We start from the raw sequence: 24,722 nt of genomic DNA, 5'->3' as shown, positions 1-24,722 counted from the left end.
TTCCTGCTATAGAAGGTGATAGTTGACCTGTAACTACTTGTGTCTGGATCCTGATCCTTGTTTCTACACAGGTGGGGCGGATGGGCAGTGCCCTGGAGCTGTCCTCTATCCCAAGGTTTGTCCCGGACCCGTATGGTTTGGAAGATGACCAGCGCAGCATGGGCTTCGACGAGCCCGACTACGGCATGGGACACCCCATGCACTACAGCACCGTGCCCCGAAACCACAATGCATTCCCTCACGGACCCCCGCGCAGGACTGGGTAAGTGTGCACTGGACGAGGAGCTTGTGAAAATAACATTTTCTTACATGTTGACACAAAAGTAGTTTGATGGAACAGAGACTGTGTTGAGTCTGGTCTCTCCATCAGTGGTCGTCACACATTCACACGTGTGTCTCTGTTCTCAGGAGTTATGAAGGCACCCTGGACGGGGACATGAGTGGCCCAGACATGTACTGGGGGGGAGGTGCCCCGCTGGCCCAGGGCGAGAGAGGAAGCATGGCTTCCTTGGACAGCACCCTGAGGAAAGGCCCGGGTCCCGGTGCCTGGCGCCAGCCGGAGCTGCCGGAGGTGATTGCCATGCTCAACTACAGGCTGGACCCCGTGAGGAGCAACGCAGCGGCATACCTGCAGCATCTCACCTACAAGAATGACAAAGTAAGGCCTTGATAAATGACAAAGACTGCCAAGTGTGGGTGGGTGCAGAAGACCCTTTTTGTATACATCGGGTTACATTAAAAGTTTTGCCTGGCTGTGCCTTAAAATTAGAAAAATAACCTACATTGACTAATATCAGTAATTTTGATTTGCAGGTGAAGTCGGATGTTCGTCGTATGAAAGGCATTCCGGCCCTCGTCTCTATGCTCGATCACCCAAACAGAGAGGTCAGTTTTCTCTACATTAGTGATTCTCAACTGGTAGGTCGGGACCTAAAAGTAGGTCCCAGACCTGTTTTCACTGAGCTTTTGCCTCAGATAAAGGTAAAGATAGAGGCTTTTTTATTTCATGTAGAAAAACAGCAGCTGAGTCTGTTAAAAATGGCTGCTGCTAAATGTTTTGATGATGTCACCTTATGTTTAAATGACTGAATTAGTGGCTACTCAGCTAAAGCTACGAATATTTTAGGTTGTTTTGTTTTTTTTTAGCTGGAAATACTTATGTTTTTGCACTTTTTATTTTATGTTTGTGCATGAAAGTTCTGTTAAATTTATTCAATCCGTCCATACTCTGAGTTCTTCAGTGCATTTCAATCACTAGCTTGATGTACTTGCTGGACTCGGCCTTGAAGTAGTTTAATGTTGCCGTCGATATGCCACATGCAGTATTTATGCAGTTGCTGTTAAATGATGTAAGCCACTAATCAATGAATACATTTGTTGGAAACGATCTTTCGTATCAATATTAATGAGTTAGTTGTTGCAGCCCTCGTGTGTCGTCCTGGAAATGTTCCTTTGATGCTGCTTCAGCTTGAAGGAGAAGGGCCTGGTACCTGCAGTGAAAGCTGCTGTTCAATAGTTTTCTAACTCTGACCTTTCACGGTCTGATTCTGTTTGCAGAGAGTGACTTTTAAATGTCAGGAAACTCATCTTACGCAGTTGTAGATGCGCTTTTCAAACAATGCTTTCATTTTCTGCAAATGTAAAAAATACACCAGCTCTTGATCATTCAACCAGCAGTGTAACAGAGGGATTTGATAAGCGTCATCCTCGTTCAAACTTTTGATAATCTGGTAAATATGTTTGAATTTTGCATGTATGGAATGTAATTTTGGTCAAATCTGTGCCGTAAAAACAGCACACAGCCTTTGTGATGCTTGGGGCCTGTACACGTCCATCCTGAGGGCATTTCATGAAAGTATTTACGGTATGAATGAAGGTATTTATCAGGTATTTGGGCCAAAACAATACACAATGATCCCACAAAGACACAGTATTCCATCCTCAGCATGTGATTTCACAAAGCACAATTCAGCACAAGTTTTTAGCTTCTTAGCTTTGCCCTTCCCCCAACATGATGGTTCATCTCCTGCTGGGAATTGAACCAGGAACCTTCTTGCTGCGAGGCAACGGTGCTAACCACTGAGCCACCGTGCTGAATACGAGTGTAGACAGCAGACACTGGCCTTGTCAGAGGTGGGGGGTACTGCAAGTCAGCATGCAGCTCCTGAAGCTCTGGCCTGCAAACATGCACAGAAGAGAAGGGGGAGGGGGCAGACGAGCACAACAAACTACAAAAACAATGAGAACAATTATGGTTATGAAATACTTCTAATTAATAACTGAGAAAGGAAAGAGGAGGGTGACGGTCACCGCTTAGCTGATCTTGTCGGTGCCCCCCTGCAGCATAGCTCTATAGCAACATATCTACCACGAAGCTGTTTGAGACTAAAGCCGCGTTTATACTTGCAGTTCAGAACGCGTACGCGAGACGCAGGATACGCGTGACGTCACGTCTCGCGTATCCTGCGTATCCTGCGTACATTTGACGCGTCGACGTGCACGTTCTCAAAAAGACACTGAACGCGTACGCGACCTGCAGTTCTCGCTCTGTCTGCTAGTATCGCTGTTCCCGGTCTGATCCCGGCTGGCACGATTATGCTGCTCTCCCCTGGAGAAAGTTCCCCGTGCATATATTTATGCAATATTTAACTTCCCCCCAGGGTTTCCGTTGTCCGGTAAAATATGCCGAAGTCCGGTATTTTATAATCTCTCCGGTCAAAATACTCACTGGTGCTGCGGGACTAGAGTCCCCGGGAGTACCGCGGATGGCGAGCCCCGGCCGCCGAGCCCCGGCGACCGAGCCCCGGCGACCGAGCCCCGGCGACCGACCCCCGGCGACCGACCCCCGGCGGAGGTACGCGCCGAGCCTCGGTGCCTCCCGGAGCCGGGAGGAAGCGGAGCCGGGAGCCAGGAGTCAATTGACGGGACTTATTTTATTTTAAATACTCTGTTTTTCAATAAAAATACTATTGAATGACTTGGAATCATATTAGGAACAATACATTTTTTGACCATGTTAATCTTTCTTATATATTGACATCTACTTCTCCATATGAACCTAAAATTAACTGGATTTATTGTTTCGTCATTCTTGTTGAGATGGGTGAGGAGAATGCTGGATAAATTAGTCTGGAAAGACTATCCACTTTTGATAATAAGCAATAATAATAAGATAAGATAAAATAGTCCTTTATTATTACTCCCTCAACGGGGAAACTCACGTAGCAGAAGTACACACACACACACACACACAGGGAAGGGGGTAAAACAGTAATATAAATAAGTAATACACATTAAAAAAAGAGTAATAATAATAATAATAATGTTATGGTTTTCTTTAGCTTCCTTCTAGGCACCCAGAGCTTTACAGAGATCATTATTCATTCACACACATTCTCCCCGGTGGTAGCTCCGTTTGTAGCCGCAGCTCAGCTGCCCTGCAGACTGACGGGAGCGTGGCTGCCATATCGCGCCAAACGGCCCCTCCGACCACCACAAACATTCATACACACTCATACACATTCACACGATGTTATAATCTCCTACATCATCCAATATTGTCCTGTAAAAGTGTTCGTTTTTCTAATCTGCTACCGCTGCTGCTGCTACTACTTCTGCTACTTAATATAAGTAGCTTTTCCAACTGTTGCTCTGCTTACTGCCCCCTATTGGTCACCATCGGTATGACAGGCTCTACTCGGGTGTTACGCGACGTACGCAGTGGAGCATGAACAGACACAAAGCAGGCTACGCAGGCTACGCAGGTTACGTGCGTAGAGTATATCTCCGGCTTAACTAGTAAGCCGCGTTTATACTTGCAGTTCAGAACGCGTACGCGAGACGCAGGATACGCGTGACGTCACGTCTCGCGTATCCTGCGTATCCTGCGTACATTTGACGCGTCGACGTGCACGTTCTCAAAAAGACACTGAACGCGTACGCGACCTGCAGTTCTCGCTCTGGCCGCTAGTATCGCTGTTCCCGGTCTGATCCCAGCTGGCACGACTATGCTGCTCTCCCCTGGAGAAAGTTCCCCGTGCATATATTTATGCAATATTTAACTTCCCCCCAGGGTTTCCGTTGTCCGGTAAAATATGCCGAAGTCCGGTATTTTATAATCTCTCCGGTCAAAATACTCACTGGTGCTGCGGGACTAGAGTCCCCGGGAGTACCGCGGATGGCGAGCCCCGGCCGCCTAGCCCCGGCCGCGGAGCCCCGGCGGCCGAGCCCCGGCGGAGGTACGCGCCGAGCCTCGGTGCCTCCCGGAGCCGGGAGGAAGCGGAGCCGGGAGCCGGGAGTCAATTGACGGGACTTATTTTATTTTAAATACTCTGTTTTTCAATAAAAATACTATTGAATGACTTGCAAATGAATGACTTGGAATCATATTAGGAACAATACATTTTTTTACCATGTTAATCTTTCTTATATTGACATCTACTTCTCCATATGAACCTAAAATTAACTGGATTTATTGTTTCGTCATTCTTGTTGAGATGGGTGAGGAGAATGCTGGATAAATTAGTCTGGAAAGACTATCCACTTTTGATAATAAGCAATAATAATAAGATAAGATAATAATAAGATAATAATAAGATAACTTTATTACTCCCTCAACGGGGAAACTCACGTAGCAGAAGTACACACACACACACACAGGGAAGGGGGTAAAACAGTAATATAAATAAGTAATACACATTAAAAAAAGAGTAATAATAATAATAATAATGTTATGGTTTTCTTTAGCTTCCTTCTAGGCACCCAGAGCTTTACAGAGATCATTATTCATTCACACACATTCTCCCCGGTGGTAGCTCCGTCTGTAGCCGCAGCTGTCCTGCAGACTGACGGGAGCGTGGCTGCCATATCGCGCCAAACGGCCCCTCCGACCGCCACAAACATTCATACACACTCATACACATTCACACGATGTTATAATCTCCTACATCATCCAATATTGTCCTGTAAAAGTGTTCGTTTTTCTAATCTGCTACCGCTGCTGCTGCTACTACTTCTGCTACTTAATATAAGTAGCTTTTCCAACTGTTGCTCTGCTTACTGCCCCCTATCGGTCACCATCGGTATGACAGGCTCTACTCGGGTGGTACGCGACGTACGCAGTGGAGCATGAACAGACACAAAGCAGGCTACGCAGGCTACGCAGGTTACGTGCGTAGAGTATATTTCCGGCTTTATAGTCTTGTTCTATAGCTGCAGCTATGACTACTGGCCCTAACACACTAGAGTTTACACCAACTAGAGGTTTACTGAACACTCACTAGAGGTTTACTAACACTAACTAGAGGCTTTACTAAACAGAAAGGTTTTAAGTTTAGTTTTAAAGGTGGAGGTGGTGTCAGCCTCCTTAACCCAGATTGTAAGTTGGTTCCATAGCAATGGTGCCTGATAGCAGAAAACCGTCCTCCAAATCTACATTTGGATACTCTAGGACAGGGGTGTCCAAAGTCTGTCCTCGTGGGCTGCTGCCCTGCATGTTTTAGAGGTTTCCCTGCATCATCACACCTAATCAATGGTCGTCATCAGCTTGTCATCGAAGTCTGGACAAGTCTGTTAATGACAGTCATTTGCATCAGGGTGTGCTGAAGGAGGGAAACATCTAAAACATGCAGGACACCGGCCCTTGAGGAACGACTTTGGACCCTGCTCTAGCAACTCCTAGAACGGAGAGTTCTATTAGGAACATAAGGAACTATCAGGTCTTGCAAATAACACAAAGCTTGGCTGTTCAGAACTTTATACACAAGTATCAGAATTTTGAATGGGACTGTAAGTTTTACAGGGAGCCAGTGGAGCGAGGCTAACACTGGAGAGACGTGGTCTCTCTTGCTGATTCCTGTCAGCACTCGCGCTGCTGCATTTTGGATCAGCTGCAGGATATTCAGGGAACTACTCAGACATCCTGCTATTAATACAAGTTTCCCGGCCTTTGCTGCTTGCCGTGCTTCTCAGTCAGCTAGGCCTTCTGATGCGTACTTGACTTATCCTGGTGGACGTCATTTGTGCCAAATATGGTTATACACCCAAGTAGTTGGATGACTCTAATGATGACTGGCGTGGTTTTTGTGTAGGGAACTTGAAATTGAACCCACCTTGGCTCCACTTCACCATAAAAGTGCAAGTGAAATGTAATGAAGCAAAAATCCAGTTCCTGTATCTGATAAACCAGAGAATATTTTAGTCCCAAACCATGCTAAGTTTCAGTGGTTTCTCTTCGTTGAGCCTTGGCAGGGACACAGTTCTGCTGTTGTTGGTGTGGTTTCCCTCGGCCTCATAAGCCACATCAAAGGACCATCATAATTTCACATTTCATGCTGCACAGTCAGACATGACTGAAATCTGACTGAAAGCTGCTGAATGAGCACTGCATGTATAGATAGACTTTTTCTGTTAAGATAATGTTCAAAATTGGACAAAGATTAGATTATTATAAAGCATGCTACATACATTTAAAATGCACAAATTTGGCTTTCTTATTTGCAGTTAAATGTATTTATTACTACACCCCTGTATTGTGTGTAGTACTATGTAACTGTTACCAGTCTCTGTTTACATCAGTTGCTGTTGGAGACTTCACATGTTTTAAATTCTGTACCAACTAATGGCTCAGAAAGCTGTCTTTGCATCTCTGTTGTAGGTTCACTACGCGGCCTGTGGAGCGCTGAAGAACATTTCATATGGCAAAGATCAGGATAATAAGATCGCCATCAAGAACTGTGACGGAGTCCCTGCTCTGGTCAGGCTTCTGAGGAAGACGCGCGATCAGGACCTCACAGATATCATCACAGGTTAGACGCACACACAAACACCCGAGCAGCAGCAGGTGCTGCAGGTCTGGACTAGACTCTAATCCTGGTTCAACTGGAAAAAATTCCCGACGGCTTCTGGAGCGGGCGACCCTGTAAAAACATAAATGCAAACTGACACGTTTCTCTGAGGACTTGTGGTGGGAAGAACCCTCCCAGTTCCTGGTAATCCCTCCGGAAAATGACAAATAGTCGTGTGTACGTGCAGCGAATACTCTCCATGAGATTGTGTGATGATGAGAATCGCCGCTTCTCTGTTTTCCACTGTTTTGCTTTCCACCCGGTCAGTGTGACAAATTAAAGAGATGTTGATATCAACACAAAAACTGTCCCAAAAACTGAGTATTCAGCTAAGCACAGACCAGTGTGGAACTCTATCCTTCAGATGTTTGTTCAGGCTAGTGGCAGAAACCCCACCAACCTTGCAGTCTGTTCTGCATTAGCAAACAAACTTCACAAGTATTTAATGCCATGTGTAAAATCTCATTTGTCTGGATCACCGGACTCAGACAAGTCCTTGCTTGGTGGACTTAGGGGCCCTTTTAAGATGTTCTCAGGAGATTAAAGCAGCTGTCACTTGGAACAGCAAGTGGGAGAAAACCAGAGATTAGTTGAAATGTCGTCGGAGTGCGCTGATGTGCACGTTGTTGCTGGTGAAGCTGGCACATGCAGACATGAGCCCCAGGACTGGTCGCTGTTCATTTACTGCTGCTGAATTATTTAATTTGGGTTATTTGTTTCCCTAATTGTGCAAGACAGATTTTGAAATGATGATTAAGTCACTGAATAATGGGGTCTCCATCAAGTTACTTCCTGTTTTTGTTTTTGTTTGTACCATTAATGATGCGGGTTATATAACATGGATGAGGTAATGACCCAGTGGCATTTAATTATGTTTTGGTCAGTGTTATTTTAATGGGAGATACTTTTCTGATAGTGGCACAGTAGCTGGTGTATAATCTGTAGTGTGAAGCGTGACAGCCCAGCTCTTACCATCAGTACAGCGATGGGATGAGATGCGACTCTGGGTCAGAACAGACGGGCAGGTCAGAGTACAGCTGAAATACTGATGGACACAAACAAGTGATGGATGGAGTGGTTAACGGTGGAAAAGGCCTGAACGGCTAGGCTAACGGGCATCAGCGACATCGCTGCGTTATGAAGCACAGACAGATCTATCGCAGCTTCTTCATGTGTGGCTGTATCTGGTTCTGTTCAGATGAAGGTCACACAGGCTGTTAAAGATGTCCTGCACTGTTATCTCTGTGAATTAGATTAGATATGATGTCTGCCAGCTGAAGCGTTTGACATTTTACAATCCAAATGTTCGAAGGCCCTTGTATCAGAATGAGCCTGCAGTAGCGTCATCTGGTCGTATTTCTGTTTTATTTTGACAATTTTATCATTTATAGACCATTTTAGGCCCAAAACATGTGACAAGTTGATCATCTGCTGGATGTTGGCAGTAGTACATCGGAAGTAATTACATAAAATGTTTAAAATCTTCTGTTTAAAGATAAATAAATAAATAAATACAATTTAACATGTCAAGAAAATAGCAAGAACTGGTACTTAAATATGTAGCATAAATTAGTTATTGTATGATATCTTTTTCACTACTACACAGAATAAAAAAAAAAGTCTCATAAAATCAAATAGATCTCACTGAAAAGCAGGTTTTTCTCCAGCAGCTAACTGGTTTTCATCATCAAAGTCCTGAATGACTAACTGGTCAATGTATCTTGGGTTTATTTTGATGGTATTTTCAACACAAAAATCTAAGGCTATCAACCATGAAGGTTAAACACGTTCCTCTGAACTGGTCACAGGCTTCGTCTCTTCATTCAGCACAAAATGAGGTTTTCTGTTGGTCTATTTGAAACCCACAACTGGATTTTTCCACATTTCAGCTAACATTTTTCTCCTTCTCAGCAACGCTGTGGAATCTGTCGTCTCATGACTCCGTGAAGATGGAGATCGTGGACCATGCGCTGCACGCGCTCTCCGACGAGATCATGGTGCCCCACTCGGGCTGGGAGCGAGGGAGCAACGGAGCAGCAGGCGGGGAGGAAAACTGCAAGCCCCGGCACCTGGAGTGGGAGACGTCCCTGACCAACACAGCAGGCTGCCTGAGGTACGGAGGGAAGGTCAGACTGACGATCTGCTGACGGGGGAGGCCTGGTGGACGAGCAGCGCAGGAATACAGGAAGGGCAACAGTCAGAATAATGTTTCAACTTTAGTTTTAGTCTAGTCTTTGGGTCAAGCTATCATTTTAGTTTTTATTACTTTTAGTCACGTTCATTCTCCTTTTAGTCGTGTCAAGTTTCAGTCGACTAAAAGTCTGAGCATTTTAGTCTTATTTTAGTCAGAATTGTCCAGGACCATTTTAGTCTAGTTTTAATCAAAGATTGTATTTAGACAAACCCATTTTATAATTCAAACAAAGTTATCTTATTATTATATTATTGTTACCTTATAGACTCAAGAATACATTCATTCCAGATACATATACGTATATTAAGGATCTTTGTTAGAACATTTCGTCTGGTCTAGTTTTGGTCAATGAAAATGAAGACACATTTGAGCAGTTTTTATTTTGTAATGTGCATTTCAGTCTCGTTTTTATTCCTCTACGATATTGCATTATATATTTAATAACATGACCAGCATTTTCGTTGCGTCTCGTCTTGTTTTCCTCAGGTGATAAAGGTTCGTTGTCGACGATATTTAGTCATCATTTTCGTGGATGAAGGCAACTTTAATTCAGAAGGAGACACGTAAATGATAGAAGAGCAGGAAAGGCATAATGGAATCAGGAATGATGTTGTGGTTGGAGTACAGAGGACTGATGGGTCCTCGGTCGGAGTAACCGCTGCTGCTATGCTCCTGTACTTGGAGTCTAATGTTTAATTTAGTTTTTCCAACTCTTGGTTATTAAATTATTATTATTTTTTTTTACTGCACTGAGGAAAAGATCAGGAGAGGGTCAAGAAGGGAAGTTAAGCGTTTCCAGCAGAGGGTCGAGCTGAGGACAGGGGGGCACTGACTCACAGAGTAAACAGTGTTTTCTGGCCGCTGCCTCTGTTATCAATGCATTCCCCTCAATCACACGGTTAATTAGTGTTCATCTGCCTGAAAGGAAAAGTATGCGTAAATAGCTTTATCTCGACTGGGGGATTAAGACATTTTGGTATTTACAGAAAAGATCAGCACAGTTCAGGTTGAGTAAACACTGCAGTCTGTGCAGTTGCGCGCTCATCTAAACGCAGCTGATTGTCATTTTTATAGATCCTGGGGAACTACTTCAGTAAATATCGACTGATGGCTTCAGATCAGTTCAAGAAGCTGAAGAACACACGAGATGAAGCGGCTGACTCCTTCCAGGATTATTAGAGATGCACTGATTATTTCCGTCTGTCAACTGCGGGATGCCCCACATGTTCACCTTGCCAGATGTTATCGTGGTTCATGCACAAGCTGGCTCTTGTTTGCATGCACGTCTTTTACATTACGTCTAGACACAAAGCTGGCCATGTGTTCTGACATTTGCTAATTGGTTCAGTGTTTTGTGTGTATACATTACTGAAGTGGATACTACAGCGAGGGTTGGGCTGATCTTTGACACAGTTATTCCACGTCTTCGTGTGGGAATCTTTGCTATCACGCTGATTACCCATCATTCATTCAGCATACTGTAAATATTTGCCCAAATTCCTTCAATCACCTGCCTTTTTTTTTTTTTTTCAACCTCCCAAAAGTAAATAGTTTGACGATGTTCTTACACTGTAGTAAACTGTTCTGCGTTACCGACATCATATTCATGACCCTACGTTGACTTCTTGGTGATTTGGCCTGTGACACATCAGTCAACTACGTTTAGAGCTCATCACACTCTTTTAAGAAATCCTTTTTTTTTCTGCAAATTTATAAAACGCAAGGCACAACGAAATCGGCAGCATCCTACACAGACCTTTTACAATCCACTAAATGTGTTTGAACGATTTACATGTGGAAATGTAATTTTGACACCCTCTGAGAGGTGTAAAGCAGGTTGAAATGAAGTCTGCCGGAGGGCATTTCAGACTCGAAACAAGAGGAGGGGTGCAGCAAACGGAGGGTGCAAGCTGTGTTAGTCTGAATATGCAGGCAAGCAATGGCAAGACACTGTTTTAATGGAAAAAAAGTCTAAAAATGGGGGATATTGTGGGTTTAAAATCAGGAGATTTTAAGTTGTATTTTTTTTGCCACTACGACACACTAATTATTTGAATTTCTCAAATCAATAACATGGATGGGAAACGTCTGACATATCTTTCCAGCCACGGTGTGGACAAGTAGCTCCGGCCTAATTTTAATCACCGCCCACAGTCCTGTGAGCAGGATGGATCACACCGGTGTCTGGGGGCAGTGGACTGTGCTATTGAATGGAGCTTAATTGTCCATCATGGCGGAAAATTGTCTTTGACTCTTCAAAAGCAGCGACACAACAAGACAGCAGGAAGGAGCAGCACTCGGACAATGGTCCTGACCGGGATGGGAAACCGCAATTAATATTTAATTGGACCGTAAATCCAGGCTGAAACCACATCCTGAGTACGGCATGTACGACTCAGTTCTGGTACGGCTCCATCATAAGAACGTAGTAGCCGTAAAAGTGATGGTGCTACAACAGCGAGCAGGTGACTGTTTGGCAGCTGGGAGCAGCAGCTCTGGACTGTTGTTGATTGTAGATACAAAACGATGGTGTCAAATCGGTGACAGAGGTTCAAAGACCGGTGGAAGCAATAGTCTTTCCTTCTACCCTGGTGAAAATCATAATGATCATCCATTGATTACTGCTGCACTCGTCTCCGTCCCAGCCTCCAGGACTGTTGAATTTAATCATCCAATGATCAAAGGGCCACTGGTGCCATCATGTAAACACCCATGTTTCTGTTACCACATCACCACCTAATAGGATTATTTCTCAGTCTCATAAAGCCTAGTTCTTTTAGATTTTGCTTTTTAGTAGGGATTGTTCTGCGTTGCATCAATATGTCATTTAAGCACTCGTGAACTTCTGGTGCTGCCCCCTTGTGGTTGTGAGTGGGGCTGTCACATAGTGGCTTTAAGAAGTTTCCAAATGTCTGTATTTCAATTAATATTCACAGAAAAGGAAAAGAGAATCTGCCAGATGATTCATAATTACAAATTGGACTGTGGAAAATAAAAAAAAGTCTTTATTAGACCTAAAACATCTTGAACTACTTACTTATTACTGAGTTACGAAGGAAAGTATTGTGATTGTATTTGAAGCGCTCTCTGAACAGTGACTCTGCAAAAATGACTGACAGTAATCAGGTTATCCAGGACAGGTATTGCTTACATTTAAGAGTAAGAATAAGCTCCATAAAGCAGATGGCAGACTGAGTTTGTGGCTGTAAAGTCGGTTATGGTTGGGTTTATTGCCCGGCTTGTACAGTACCGATCAAAGGTCAGTGCAGAGGCACAGTGTCTAACACTGATTAATCCGTCTCCCTCTGACTGGAAGCCTCACGGCCGCTCCTACCCAAGAGATCCAGTTTTTAGTTTAACCTCTTCCTGTTTTTACGAATCTAGAAAAATCACAGCTGCTTTAAAGTCAGGGACCCAGTCTTTCCCAGATGTCCTTCATAATCGTAAACATGTGCCTGTCAAAGCATGTAAATAAACATATTGAACTGTGCAGACGAGGAAACGTCTGCCCTGCGCTGTAGAAGAGGAGGTGTCTGTTGCTGGGGGAACAAAAGGCCATCTCTAAATGTCATGTCACGGAGTTTCTTCTTTATGTTTCTCCCTTTATGTTCGTCATCCAACTTGTCCTCAGTTTTCCTTCCAGCTCTGTTAGCAATCTAATTAGGAATGAGTCAGAGCAGTTGAGGAAATTGGTCTAGAGATGTAACTTGATCTCGTCGCACTGTGTTCCCTTTGTGAACCTGCAGATTCAACAGCAGTTTCATTCAGATAACTCTTCTGGGGGCGGGGCGGCGCTGGCCTCGTACAGGATTTACTGGAATCTTTTGTTGTCACTCAAAATGAGTTCTCCACGTCGTTTTTAACCCATGAAACACCTCGTAATAACCTGTTGGTCTGTCCACGGCGTCTAATCTGCGTCCTTGTTCTTTTCTTTTGACAGAAATGTGAGTTCAGAGCGATGGGAGGCGAGGAGGAAGCTCAGAGAGTGCACGGGATTGGTCGATTCCGTCATGTACATTGTCCAGTCACAGATCGACTGTAAAGATGTGGACAACAAGGTATGATGGTGTCCTATAGGAATAAATCCTTTTGAACATTTAACAGACCCATTAAAATAGCCCGGCCGGCCGTTCTAATTGTTCTCTACAATAAAAACAATTAGTCTGGTTCCTCTGGACTAGACATTGATTCCCAGCATTAAAAGAAACTAACTACCTCAGAGAAATGAAGCATCTAACGTAGGCAGAACGACAAGCAGACGTCTAAAATGGCGAGCAGTGGATTAAGAATGCAGATGAGCCGTAAAATATGGTCCATCCACGGTGTTACTGGCAATCCTGCAGCCAAGCTGGACACTCCTGAATGATTAATGACAGGAAACCAGTTGCATAGGCCTGTGTTGAAAAAATCGATTTTCCGATTCTAAATTGATTCTCATATTAATTAATAAAAATCGATTTGTATGTCTAGATCCATTTTTTTTCATCATTACATTACAACTTTTGGTATTTTTTTTGTTTATGCCCAAAAAAGGAATGTTTTTTTTGGACACGAGAATAACTAGTGTCCTGTTTTTGCCTTTAAATATGTTTAAAGTTATGAAAACATTAAAGTTTTTAGTTATAATTGCATAAATTCTCTATATTTCATTACTTTATATACTGTCTTGGAGTTACATTTGCATAAAATACTAAAAACCAAATTCTCAAAAATTAAAAACCGAAATACACTGAAAATGGAAAAAATTAAAACGCAATGTGGGAAAAAATAAAAACGATTTCATATGTCTCTGTTTGCTGCCATGGATCTGTTTCTGAAAGCAATTATATCAGCATTCTGGGAGCCATCATTAGCTGCCAATACTTGCATGAATTATATGACTGTAGTTATGCAACATATTAATACTAGTATTATATTGAGATGCAACAGCTTAAAAAACAGTTTTAATAACACTAACCCAAATCAATATCGGGATCGGATCGAATCAAATCTTGATAATCAATTCTGAATCTTAAGAATTGGAATCAAATCGATTCTTGACATTTGAATCGATCCCCAGCTCTATAGTTGCAGCTGGTTCTGTACCTGTGTAAATGCCTGCAAATAGGCCGGGCTACCAGACCCATTTAACGGGAGAGTTTTTACAAGGTGGATGAGTCGGCCATAACCCGGTTAAAGACCAGCCAATAGTCTGAAGTTTTGATTCATTCCGGCTGGATTTGGGCTGATGTGCTCCGAGTTCATAATGAGAAACCTTAAACCTCAGCCGTTTAATATTTTCCCGCTGCTCTGTTTTCCTCCACATCTGCAGTTGATAGAGAACAGTGTTTGTCTGCTGAGGAACCTGTCCTACCACGTGCACCGTGAAATCCCTGGCTGGGAGCGCTACCAGGAGACCACGCCCATCAACCAGGGCCCCGCCCCCTCCAGCCAGAAGAGCGGCTGCTTCAGCTCCCGCAAGGGCAAAGGTCAGCTCGCAGAAACGGAGGGATAGGGAGACGGACGGGTGCTTATTTGTTCAGTCAGTTTCAGGAACGTTAGCAGTGATGTCACTGTTTTAACCTTCTCCCAAAACTGATACCAGCACGTTCACACACACTCACACACACTCACACTTTCACAAACAAGCCACTGGCTCCCACAGGAATGTTAATAATCTCAGAGAAGGTTCATCCTTTTTCCAGCTGCTGTTTGTGTTTCACTGAGAGTATTGATTAGTCTTGTTCTGCAGGTTTCTTGTGTGGCAGATGCTGCAAAACAGTATAAATCTTTCCTATTTTTATTCTGCTGGTGAGAATCCCAAGGTGATGCCTTCAGTTTGTTTTGTGTATTCAAAATAGCACAAAACTTTAAAATAACTAATTACAGCCTCTATTAAAAAGGAGAAATGCAACATCTTCTCATTTAGAAACTGATTGGGAATGCAAAATGATCAATCATGATCCAACAGATTTGTTTAAATCAAATGTTATACTATCTTACATCTGGAAATTGCTTCACCTCCCAAAGTTTGCAGAAAAAGTTTAGCATAAATTTTCTTTAATGGATGCTCTGTAGTCACAGAAAAATAACTTATTCATTTATTTCAGGGCAACCAAGGTCGCTCTACATAATATAAAATATAGAAAAATAAATGTATTACAGTCAAAGCTGCCATTTATCATTATTTCTGGAGAGTCATGAAGTTAAAAAACCCACTGATAAACAGAAAAGAGGAAAATACTCTTAGTAAGGAAAGTGATAATTTATCACTTTTTTAATTTGATGAATGTCAGTGGCACTTAAAATAAAGTGTGTTCTAATAATGGCACTAATCTTTTATTGTTCTCAGTACGCAACTCTTACATTTATCATTTATGTCATTTTTGTTACTTAAATGGGGAAAAAAAGCAAAAACCAAGCATGAAATGAGAACCACATCCATTCGTTGCACTGTACTGGGTACCGGAGTTTGTTGCCATGGCGATGTCCAAACTGCGGCACCGTAGACGGGAACAGAATGAGTGGATCTGGTTTCAGCTCTGTGTTTATTTTTAGTTGTTTTTTTTTTCTCCTCCTGTTTAAAATGTATATTATCGACCTTGAGGCCTTTTATATTAAAAAGATAAATCTTAACTTGTTCCTCCCGCCCCTCGTAGAAGTGGATGTAACATGATTCCAAGTGTAAATGAATAGATTTCATCCACGAAGCTGCTTTTTTAAGATCACAATGTCGGTCAAGGGGAAGCACACAAAATAATCTGAAATGACGCCAGCTGCTGTTTCGTTCAATGTGCTTCTCTTGGTCTTTCCACCTGCTGGTTGTGTGTGGTGGCGGTGATGCTGAGGGGTCATAACAGGCGTTAACTGGGTGCTCAGTTATGGCTGCTTTCCTTTTACTTAAACCCTGTCTCCTCCTCCTCCTGTTCTGCTTCCCTCTTTCCCTCCTCATCCCATGTTTTTCTCTTCTCTCTCCTGTCTGGCTACAGATGAGTGGTTTTCCAAAGGTAAGCTTCCTTTAGCTTTCTACGATGCCACTTTGCTTAACAGTAGAAGCAGTAGACGGTTTGAAGTGTCCCACATCCGCACTAACACGCACGTTGTAGTGTACTACCCTAGAATACTTGCATCTCGTTTTTGCTGTTTTGTTGTGCGTTTGTGCATGTGCACGTCTAACCGAACTAGAACAAGAGTATTGAGAAGTGGAGCGAGTGCCTTTTAAAGTCTGCACCTGAAGGTTTGTGGCTGTATTTCTGGTCTTTAATGTGGAGTTTTCTTCCAGGAAAGAGAAACGAGGATGCATCTACAGATGTGATAGACATTCCAAAGAGGACCACACCTGCTAAAGGTGAGCCTTCACACCTGCACACCTTTGTCCATTTGAAATGAATCCAGAGTTTGTTTTCCTGCTTGGTGCAGTTTGTTTTGTTTGGTCTGAGCAGAGTAATGGTACTGAGGAAAACTGAGGCAGCCTACTTGATCCTTCTGCTGCTTCTCCATGCTCCTCCCACCCGTCTCATCTCCTGCTCTCCTCTGTCCCGTGTCTGCCCCCCCCGTAGGCTACGAGCTGCTGTACCAGCCGGAGGTCGTTCGCATCTACACCTCGTTGCTGCGGGAGTCCAAGAACCCGAGTGTGCTGGAAGCGTCGGCTGGAGCTGTTCAGAATCTGTGTGCCGGACGCTGGGCTGTAAGAACTGATGTCCATCTTCCCCTGTCTCAACTCCAGCGCTCTGCATGATGTTTAAAAGATCCCAGGAATCTGTGAGGGAGAGCAGACGAGTAAAAGCTCTTGTTCTGCCCGTCTTTAACAAATCCACACAACAAAAGCTTGTAAATATTATCAGCATTCAGTTATTCTGGTGACGTGCACTAGAGGTTTACATGTAAAGCAAAGGCAATGCAAAACAAATATTTAAATTACGATCGCATTGATGTTAAACTAATGCTCTTATTGGCTCCTTTCTGTTGGCAAAGATTTGTTTTCATGTTTAATAATTACATTATTAGTTTCTTACGCCAAATCGTGACGCAACAGTCCCGTTCTTCCTGAGTCTCACAGAGGAAGTAAACCTCCATCTCCTCAGCAGACTCCTTGCCTTCAGGCAGAAAAGAGGAGGGACGGGTATAATAGGAGAAATAATACCGTCATTCAACTGGAATAACGTGACAAAAATGCTCTCGGGCAGGTTGGGCTGTTTCAGCACAACCTGTTGTAGTCGTGGCGATGTTGATGGCGCTGAGCAGCAAGTGTGTCGGCCTGCTCCGCCCCGCATGCAGCACCGGAGGGAAAGACCTCCCAGAAACGGCGACTGATAACGTTTGAGTGGAGTCGCAGCCTCCAAACTTGAATCACTAACATAAAAAAACGCAGCTCAAGACTCACGATCAGTGCAGATTATTCCCTGTAATGATCCTCTCCCTTCTCAAAGATGACTGGAACGCTGTTTGGGCTGGAAAGACCCCAGCAGCCGTCTCATGCGCTGCCTGCTGATGTGCCGGCTAATAATTTACAAAATGACCTAAAATGTCCCAAAAAATCCAGTAACTGTTATGAAAATGAATGTTTAAACTAGCTGGAGCACCTCTTTAAGGCAAAATCATATTTGGTTCTCTCATGCTTTTCTGTATGGAAGAGTATTAGGGTCATGCAGGAGAAAAAATATTTGAGAGGGGAAGATTTGTTTTTATTGTGCACTTGAAATGTCGAGATTAGTGTTGAAATACAATTTCATGAATAAAGTGTAAATGTCTCCTCTGGCCCATCAAATCCAGTTAGGAGAGCGACTGACAGCTCTGCAGCAGCAGCCGTAACTAACTAACTAACTAACTTACATCCTTGGAGTGTAACGTTAAGGGCAAGTTTCTGAAGTTATGCAACTGCATATGTGTGATATGTGTTTCAAATCAATATCGTAAAGCCAATTGACCTTTTTCCCAACATTTCAACTTTTTTCTCGAAATTGTACTTCAACATTAATCTCGACATTTCGACTTTTTTCTCGACATTTGAACCTTTTTTCTCGAAGTGCATAATGAAAAAAAAAATCTTCCTCCTCTAAAATATTATTTTTATTTTTCTCCATCCTGACCCTAATACTCTTCCATATTCTCTGAGAGCAAGTTTGGATGAGAAAAGGTCTTTGATTTTCCTCCGAATCAGCTGCTGTGGTTTGCTTGGAGGCTGCTGATGGGAGTAAACGTGTTCTTGTCTGTGTTCTGTCCAGTACGGCCGGTACATCCGTGCCTTGTTGCGTCAGGAGACGGGTCTGCCCATGCTGACCGAGCTGCTGGCTCACGGCAACGACCGCGTCGTGCGAGCCATGTCCGGAGCCCTCCGCAACCTGGCCATCGACGCACGCAACAGAGATCTACTAGGTCAGCCTTTTATTCATTTGTTTTAACCGTGCCATTTCCGGGGTGTTGGAGGATTTAGTGGCGTGAGTTTCTCCGTTGACTCTGCGTTCTGCCCCGTGTTGCCAGGTAAACATGCGGTGCCCCACCTGGTGGCCAACCTCCCTGGAGGGGGTCAGAGCCAGCCGGTGCGGGCGCTGTCGGAGGAGACGGTGGTGTCGGTGCTGAGCACGCTCCACGAGCTGCTGGGCTCCAGCGTCGACGCAGCCAAAACCCTCAGGGCCTCGCAAGGAATCGAGAGGCTGGTGCTCATCAACAAGGACGGGTAAGGGTTGATCAGAACATTCTCAGGTTGAATTAAACCGTTTTCAGCTCTTTGAGAACGGCTGCTACATGTCTGTGTCTGGTCCTGTCTTCTGGGTGCGACCAGGAACCGTTCTGAGCGGGAGGTCCGCGGGGCCGGGCTGGTGCTGCAGACCGTGTGGGGCTACAAAGAACTACGCCGCACTTTGGAGAAGGATGGCTGGAAGAAGACGGACTTCATGGTGAACCTGAACCCCCCTAGCAGCAACCGGGCCAACGGAGGATACGAGGACAGCACTCTGCCGCTCATAGACAAGGGTCAGAACATCTGACGATCATTTGACTTGAGCACAAGTTAGGGCTGGGCGATATGGACCAAAAGTCATATCTCGATATTTTCTAGCTAAATGGCGATACTCGATATATATCTCGATATTTTTTCTGTGCCTTAATTGGGGTTTCCCCCAAAGCATTATAGCATAGCATCTCTGTTAGCTTCATTTTTTTCTGAGGCAAACCCTTAAAAAAACAGTCAGTTTTAATACAAAGCCTCGTGCCAAATGTCACACAGGTTCCTTTATTAACAGAGGTCTGCACAATATCAAAATGTATAAAACAAATGAAATAAAAATAAACTGCCTGCATATATAGAATAAAAATGCTTCTTGAATAAAATAAAACAAATATCCCTTTCCTGCATAACAATTAAATTAAAATACACTGTGCAATTAATACAATGTAGACAGTAACAGGCAGACTTTTCCACTGAGGTTGACAGTTGTGCAAATAACAAAACATTTGTGCAAATCTTAAATAAAACATTCAAGTCAATTTGTCACAAAATAAGCTATATCAAAATTAAAAAAAAAATGCAAATTTTTTTTTTTTTTTTTAAATCGATATAAACGATATTGTCTCGTACCATATCGTGTTTGAAAATATATCGATATATATTAAAATCTCGATATATCGCCCAGCCCTAGCACAAGTGAAGAGCTGGACTTGTCCTCTTAATGCCGTCATATTTACACTTCTGAATCTTTCTTTGTGACGCAGGTGAAAGAGAAATGATTCCAATGAATGACATGGGACCAGGCAAGTGTACAGAAACAGAAATACAGAAACACAGCTGACCGATGCTGACGTGTTGGGATGTTACAGATGTTGAAGTCAGTCCCCTTTAACCCGTCTCTCATCGTCCCCCAGATGCCTACTCCACACTGGACCAGAGAGGCAGAAGGAACACTCTGGACAACACACTCGAACCTGCTGACAAAGATCCGATGCAGGTAGACGCCGGCCGCCTGGGCGCTCGCACCCCAGCATGGGTCACCTCTGAGACATCCTCCACCTTCTGCAACAGCCTCCCTGGGCCTCTCCCGACCCCCCCCCCATCCCTCGTACAATGTAGTGGTCAGCTGTTGCAGAAGCTGGAAATAGATGGCAGTTGTCATTTCTCAAGCAGCTGAGCATCTTTACAAAAAACAAAAATCTTTGTTTGACTTAAGTGGAGAATTTGGGTCCAGGACTGTGAAGTGGAACACGTCAGGAAGATGCTTCAGCTGCTTCTGCATCAACTCTGAATAACTCCACCCACCTTCCAAAATGGTTGTGACATTTAAAAAAAAGAAAATCTGAACAAAATTGACTGATCTCACAAATCAGAGGATTGAAAACTTCAAATGTTTAAAGTGAGAAAATCTCACTTTTGAATTTGATGGCAGAAACATGTCAAAGTTTGGATTTTTTAAATTTCATTATGTGTCAAATATTTTAAATTTGGTGAAAGATGTGAACAGCTGGCAGGTCTGGACAGGACCTGCGGTTTATGAGGTTTAGCATCGCCTCACTTCCCTGGAAGAAAAGACGTGTTCCTCCTAAGCCTGTAAGTGACTTTTAGCTGGATGTTTTCTTTCCAGATGTGCTGCTCATTCCAGAGGCAACACTGCACCCTCATACCGCACCGTCAGAGGTGCAGCTGGGTCATGCTGCTTTGCAGAGTCTTCACAACTTTATGCTGTGAAACATTCATCTAATATTGATTTATTTATTATATCCAGTCATGTCTGGGACATGTTGCCGTTTGAGCCAATTAGCTTTAAGCTGTTCCCTCAGCTCATCAGGTGATTGGTTTTAGCACCACTTACCATTCCAGGCTTTTGTTGACCATGTCTGGACCTTTTGAGACGTGTTGCTGCCATCAGTTTCAAAGAGAGCCGTGTTTTTCCTGTAATGGGGAAGTGTCTCTCACCCAGCGGTGGAGCTGTTCTGGAGGAGGGGTGTGTGATTCACTGTGACATCAGGAAACGTCAGAATTCGGTCTGAGCTTATGTTTTGTTCTATTGAAATTGGTGCGAAGGATGATTCTCATGAATCCTGAGCTCCTGGAATGTGACTGTGTGAATGTTCTCACACCCACAGACAGCATGTCGCTGCACGCCTCGATAAAGCTCCGCCAGATCCGTATTTTGCACATGCTCTCTCACCCATGTCCCTTTTCCCCCCTGAAACATGAACTAACATTTAACTAACACTTGTAACCCGATGTTGTTTTGTCATCTCACACCTTTTTCCTTCAACTTTTCCCATGTTTGTGCCTCACCCTCCCCTCGGATTTCACGCTTCACTCTTCTCTTTTAATCTCTGCGTTCGCCTCGTGTTGGATGTCTCTCCTTCCCCCTCTGTTTCCTCTGGGCTTCTCCTTCTGCCCGTTTGAAATCTATCACACACTTCCTCTCTTTATTTTGTCTCTTCTCCCAGGGAGGGATGTATGGGGAGAGGCAGGCCTCCTTGCCTCTAATGGATTCTTACGATGGTTAGGCCGCACCCACTGTCACTGCATGTCATCGCATGGTATGTGTGTTCGAGCAGCTTCCCGTAACACGTCACCGCATGGCCTAAAGTCTCGGTTGTATATCCAGAACTGTCGGTGTTTGTGTTTGCTGGTGGCCATTGTTGTCACTGAGCTCCCATTGACCTGTACCTGACTGTTGTTTTGCTCCCCCTACTGGTCACAAGTGGTAGTTTGTCTTTTTGGTCAAACGTTTCTTTTGCACATTTTCTGTAATTTGTGTCTTAATTTGTGATGACATTGCCGCCCACAGCCAGAACTGTGTATTGTATTTTATTCATTTACTTTCCACGTCAGACTTTCCAGGCATGATCGTCTCTCGTCGCCACCAGACAGCCGAAGTCTCACGCCTGTCCTTCTTCTCTTCCTGCAGAAAAACTGATCGTTTGCATCACAAGACGACAGCCTCCTCCTACTTACTGCCCCTGCTGAAGTGAACCCGGGGGACCACTACGCTCGCGTTGGGATTAATCTCCATCCTTGACACTAACTCTTTTGTCGCAGCTTCTCTTCTCTTCTCTTTTTGTTACATTCCTCCATTGCAGCTGACAAACGAATGACGGCACACGGACAGCGACGTGGATCTACACTCCCTGTGGACGACCCATCGTGACACTATGACCACTCTGAGCTCTGAGAGTCGCCACTCGTGGCCACACCACTACATCTCCACGCAAACCACACTAAAACCAAGACTGCTGGTCCAGACTGAACTTTTTGGCATTCCTCGGAGGTTGAAGCATAAACTTTAAAACCATTTAATCAAAAGGAACTGTTTGGATCGGGACAGAGCGCTTTCCGGAGAAATTTTACATAGCGATGACGTAGTCTTGGGAAGAAAAAAAAAAAAAAAATCAAGGGAATGTGTCATTTTTTTCTTTCTTTCTGATGGTTAAACACGATAAAGAAAATTTCCTTTCACTGAGAATGATTGTTTTTGTTTATAAACCTAATTAAGTATGTAAAGCTTCTGCCTCTGTTTTGGTAGTGATTGTTCTGTCCTTGCTTTGGTCTGTGCCGTCACGTATGTACATGTGCCATACCTGTGCCAAATGACACCGCCGCAACTTCCAGGACCAGATGTTTGGACTTCTCCTCTCAGCATCCACACTAATTAAACTCCGCTTCGTTGTGCGTGGCAGCCCAGATGCATGGGGTTGCTGCAGCTTCTGTATTTGATTATAGTCCACAAATCTCCACGGGTGCAGGTATGAGTATGTCTGCACACAGAAATAAAGCAGAGGAATGATGTCCCTACTCCTGGAACAGACAGAGGTTGTTATTTTTTTTGTTAAGTAATGTTTCTGTTAGGTGGAATCCCCTTTATTGTGACAATGACTGGGAGATATCACAGGACTCGGTGGGTGTATCTTGTACCTGCTGGTCTTTAACATGATGAATGTGTGAAACAGCTGTTTGCAAACTGGAGTGCCTCACTCATCCAGGATGGGTCGGACTGGGGATCCACGATAACCCGGGAAACCAGTCCAATGGTCTTTATCACCACTTTTGGAGTATTGTATATTGGAAGCTTGTTCTCCAAGAATATGTGAACGTGTCTGTCGGGTCTCAGTCTTGTTGTTGGAATATTTTTTATGGTGTTTAATTTGCTGCTTCACAAACCCGTAGCCGTTCTGGCTCCAAGACGACAGGACAGAACTTGGGAGAGGACTCTGTATTGTCTGGTTTTGCCCACATTAGTGTTGAGTGTGATGTAGATACTGAGTGGATTATTAAAAGAAGCACTACGGGGGTGTAATGTGTATTTTTTTTTTTATCTTTTTCCCCCCCGCTTTGATTTGTCTTTATTGCCAGTTGACAGAGGAATCCACATGTAACCAAATTTTAACAAGTTGCCTTCAAGAGTAGACCGACTTGAGAAAAGAGAGTTAGTGTCAGATCCGAAACAAAAGGGTGCATAGGCCAGAATTTGCTGATAGACAAAGTGGAGTGGAAAAAAAAGTAAAATAAAAGCACATTTAAACTATATATATAAAAATACAGGAGATTATTTGTTAATTTTAATGGTTTTATGTTTTTTTTTTTATAATATTGATTTGGGGTCAACTGTTTTGGGTGCTCTAGGTAAATGCATATGCAATCAGTTTATGTTTTGATTGAAAACTTTCAGTTTACGTCTTAATTAAAGCAAACCATAACAAAATCCTCCAACAAAAAATAATAGAAAATATCTGGATTGTGACTTCACATGAATATCTTTGCCTTGGCTCTTAAAAGTTGCACATTCTCATTTATGAATGGACTATGTAACTAGCAATAATGTTTTTAATAAAAAAGAAAATTTTTTCTCTGCCTTTTTTGCCTTAATTTCTCTGTTTTGGGATCAATACAACGGTAAATAATCAGACCGTGTGGTGTAGTTCCCGGCTCGGCCGCCGGGGGGCGCCACCGCAGCCCCGGGCTGCACACGCTTCACACTGGTGTCACATTTACAGATACTTGGCTCTTTACTTTCCATGTGTGCAGCCAGTTTCATTGGAAAATGTTAATTAAATCAGGTCTAAGTGTTCGCTAGACCCCAGCCCTTAAAACATTAACATTTTGGTGAGTATTTGAGAATTAAAACGTGAATTCAGTCACTGCGAAACTGAAGAGGCTAATTAGTTCAAGCTTTTCTCATTAACAAATTACGACGCTACTTTTTAATGACTAAAAATGATTCAACTCAGTTTTGTATGTTAATATATTTGATAGAAATATGTATTTTTTCCGTCTTTTCTGCGGCTAGCTCGGTTAGCTCCGCCGCGGCTACAGGGAAATCTTTATTTTTAATGTTAAAAGTCGGAGTTAAACAGCTTTTAAACGATATTTGACCAGAACATTTATTCAAATACATTTAAAGAGTGGAATAACTAAAATAAAAGTTTGTCAAAGTAAAAAGTAAATGTCAAAGTAAAGGTTTGTTCCAGCGCTCGTCCACGTGGACACCTGCGCGGGAGCGCGCACGAGCATCAGAGAGAGATGGGGTTGATTGATCTGCTGAGATCTGCTGTTTATCTGTTTATCTGTTTGCCCCAGACATGCAGAGCCTCCGCTGGCCCGGACACCAGGCCCAGCTGCTGGCGGAGCTGCAGCGGCAGCAGCACCGGGCCCAGTTCTGTGACACCCTGCTGCAGGCTGGAGGTCAGACCCGAACACCTGGTACCACCTGGTACCACCTGGTACCAGGGGCGTCTCA

General features: G+C 43.6%; 1 protein-coding gene across 8 annotated transcripts in view; it reads left to right on the top strand.

Moving 5' to 3' along the window:
- The window catches only part of ctnnd1 (catenin (cadherin-associated protein), delta 1), a 37,997-nt gene extending 14,167 nt beyond the window's left edge, over positions 1-23,830 (top strand). For 6 of the 8 annotated variants that reach the window (XM_061724922.1, XM_061724967.1, XM_061724976.1 and 3 more), the window contains 16 exons: positions 72-262; positions 409-658; positions 814-885; positions 6,656-6,806; positions 8,757-8,958; positions 12,980-13,097; positions 14,351-14,507; positions 16,008-16,025; positions 16,301-16,366; positions 16,578-16,705; positions 18,243-18,393; positions 18,499-18,694; positions 18,800-18,990; positions 19,729-19,767; positions 19,879-19,961; positions 21,433-21,525. In XM_061724922.1, coding sequence (XP_061580906.1) covers positions 72-262; positions 409-658; positions 814-885; positions 6,656-6,806; positions 8,757-8,958; positions 12,980-13,097; positions 14,351-14,507; positions 16,008-16,025; positions 16,301-16,366; positions 16,578-16,705; positions 18,243-18,393; positions 18,499-18,694; positions 18,800-18,990; positions 19,729-19,767; positions 19,879-19,961; positions 21,433-21,492 — 2,073 coding nt within the window. In that variant the 3' untranslated portion in view covers positions 21,493-21,525. Of the gene's footprint in view, positions 1-71; positions 263-408; positions 659-813; positions 886-6,655; positions 6,807-8,756; positions 8,959-12,979; positions 13,098-14,350; positions 14,508-16,007; positions 16,026-16,300; positions 16,367-16,577; positions 16,706-18,242; positions 18,394-18,498; positions 18,695-18,799; positions 18,991-19,728; positions 19,768-19,878; positions 19,962-21,432; positions 21,526-21,896 lie in introns of those variants that run through there. The other 2 variants (XM_061724958.1, XM_061724949.1) reach the window with 2 other exon arrangements.
- Positions 23,831-24,722: the final 892 nt, after the last annotated feature.

The sequence above is a fragment of the Cololabis saira genome, chromosome 1 (genome assembly GCF_033807715.1).
Source record: "Cololabis saira isolate AMF1-May2022 chromosome 1, fColSai1.1, whole genome shotgun sequence".
Lineage (NCBI taxonomy): Eukaryota > Metazoa > Chordata > Actinopteri > Beloniformes > Belonidae > Cololabis > Cololabis saira.
This window is presented reverse-complemented; position numbering and strand designations above follow the sequence as displayed.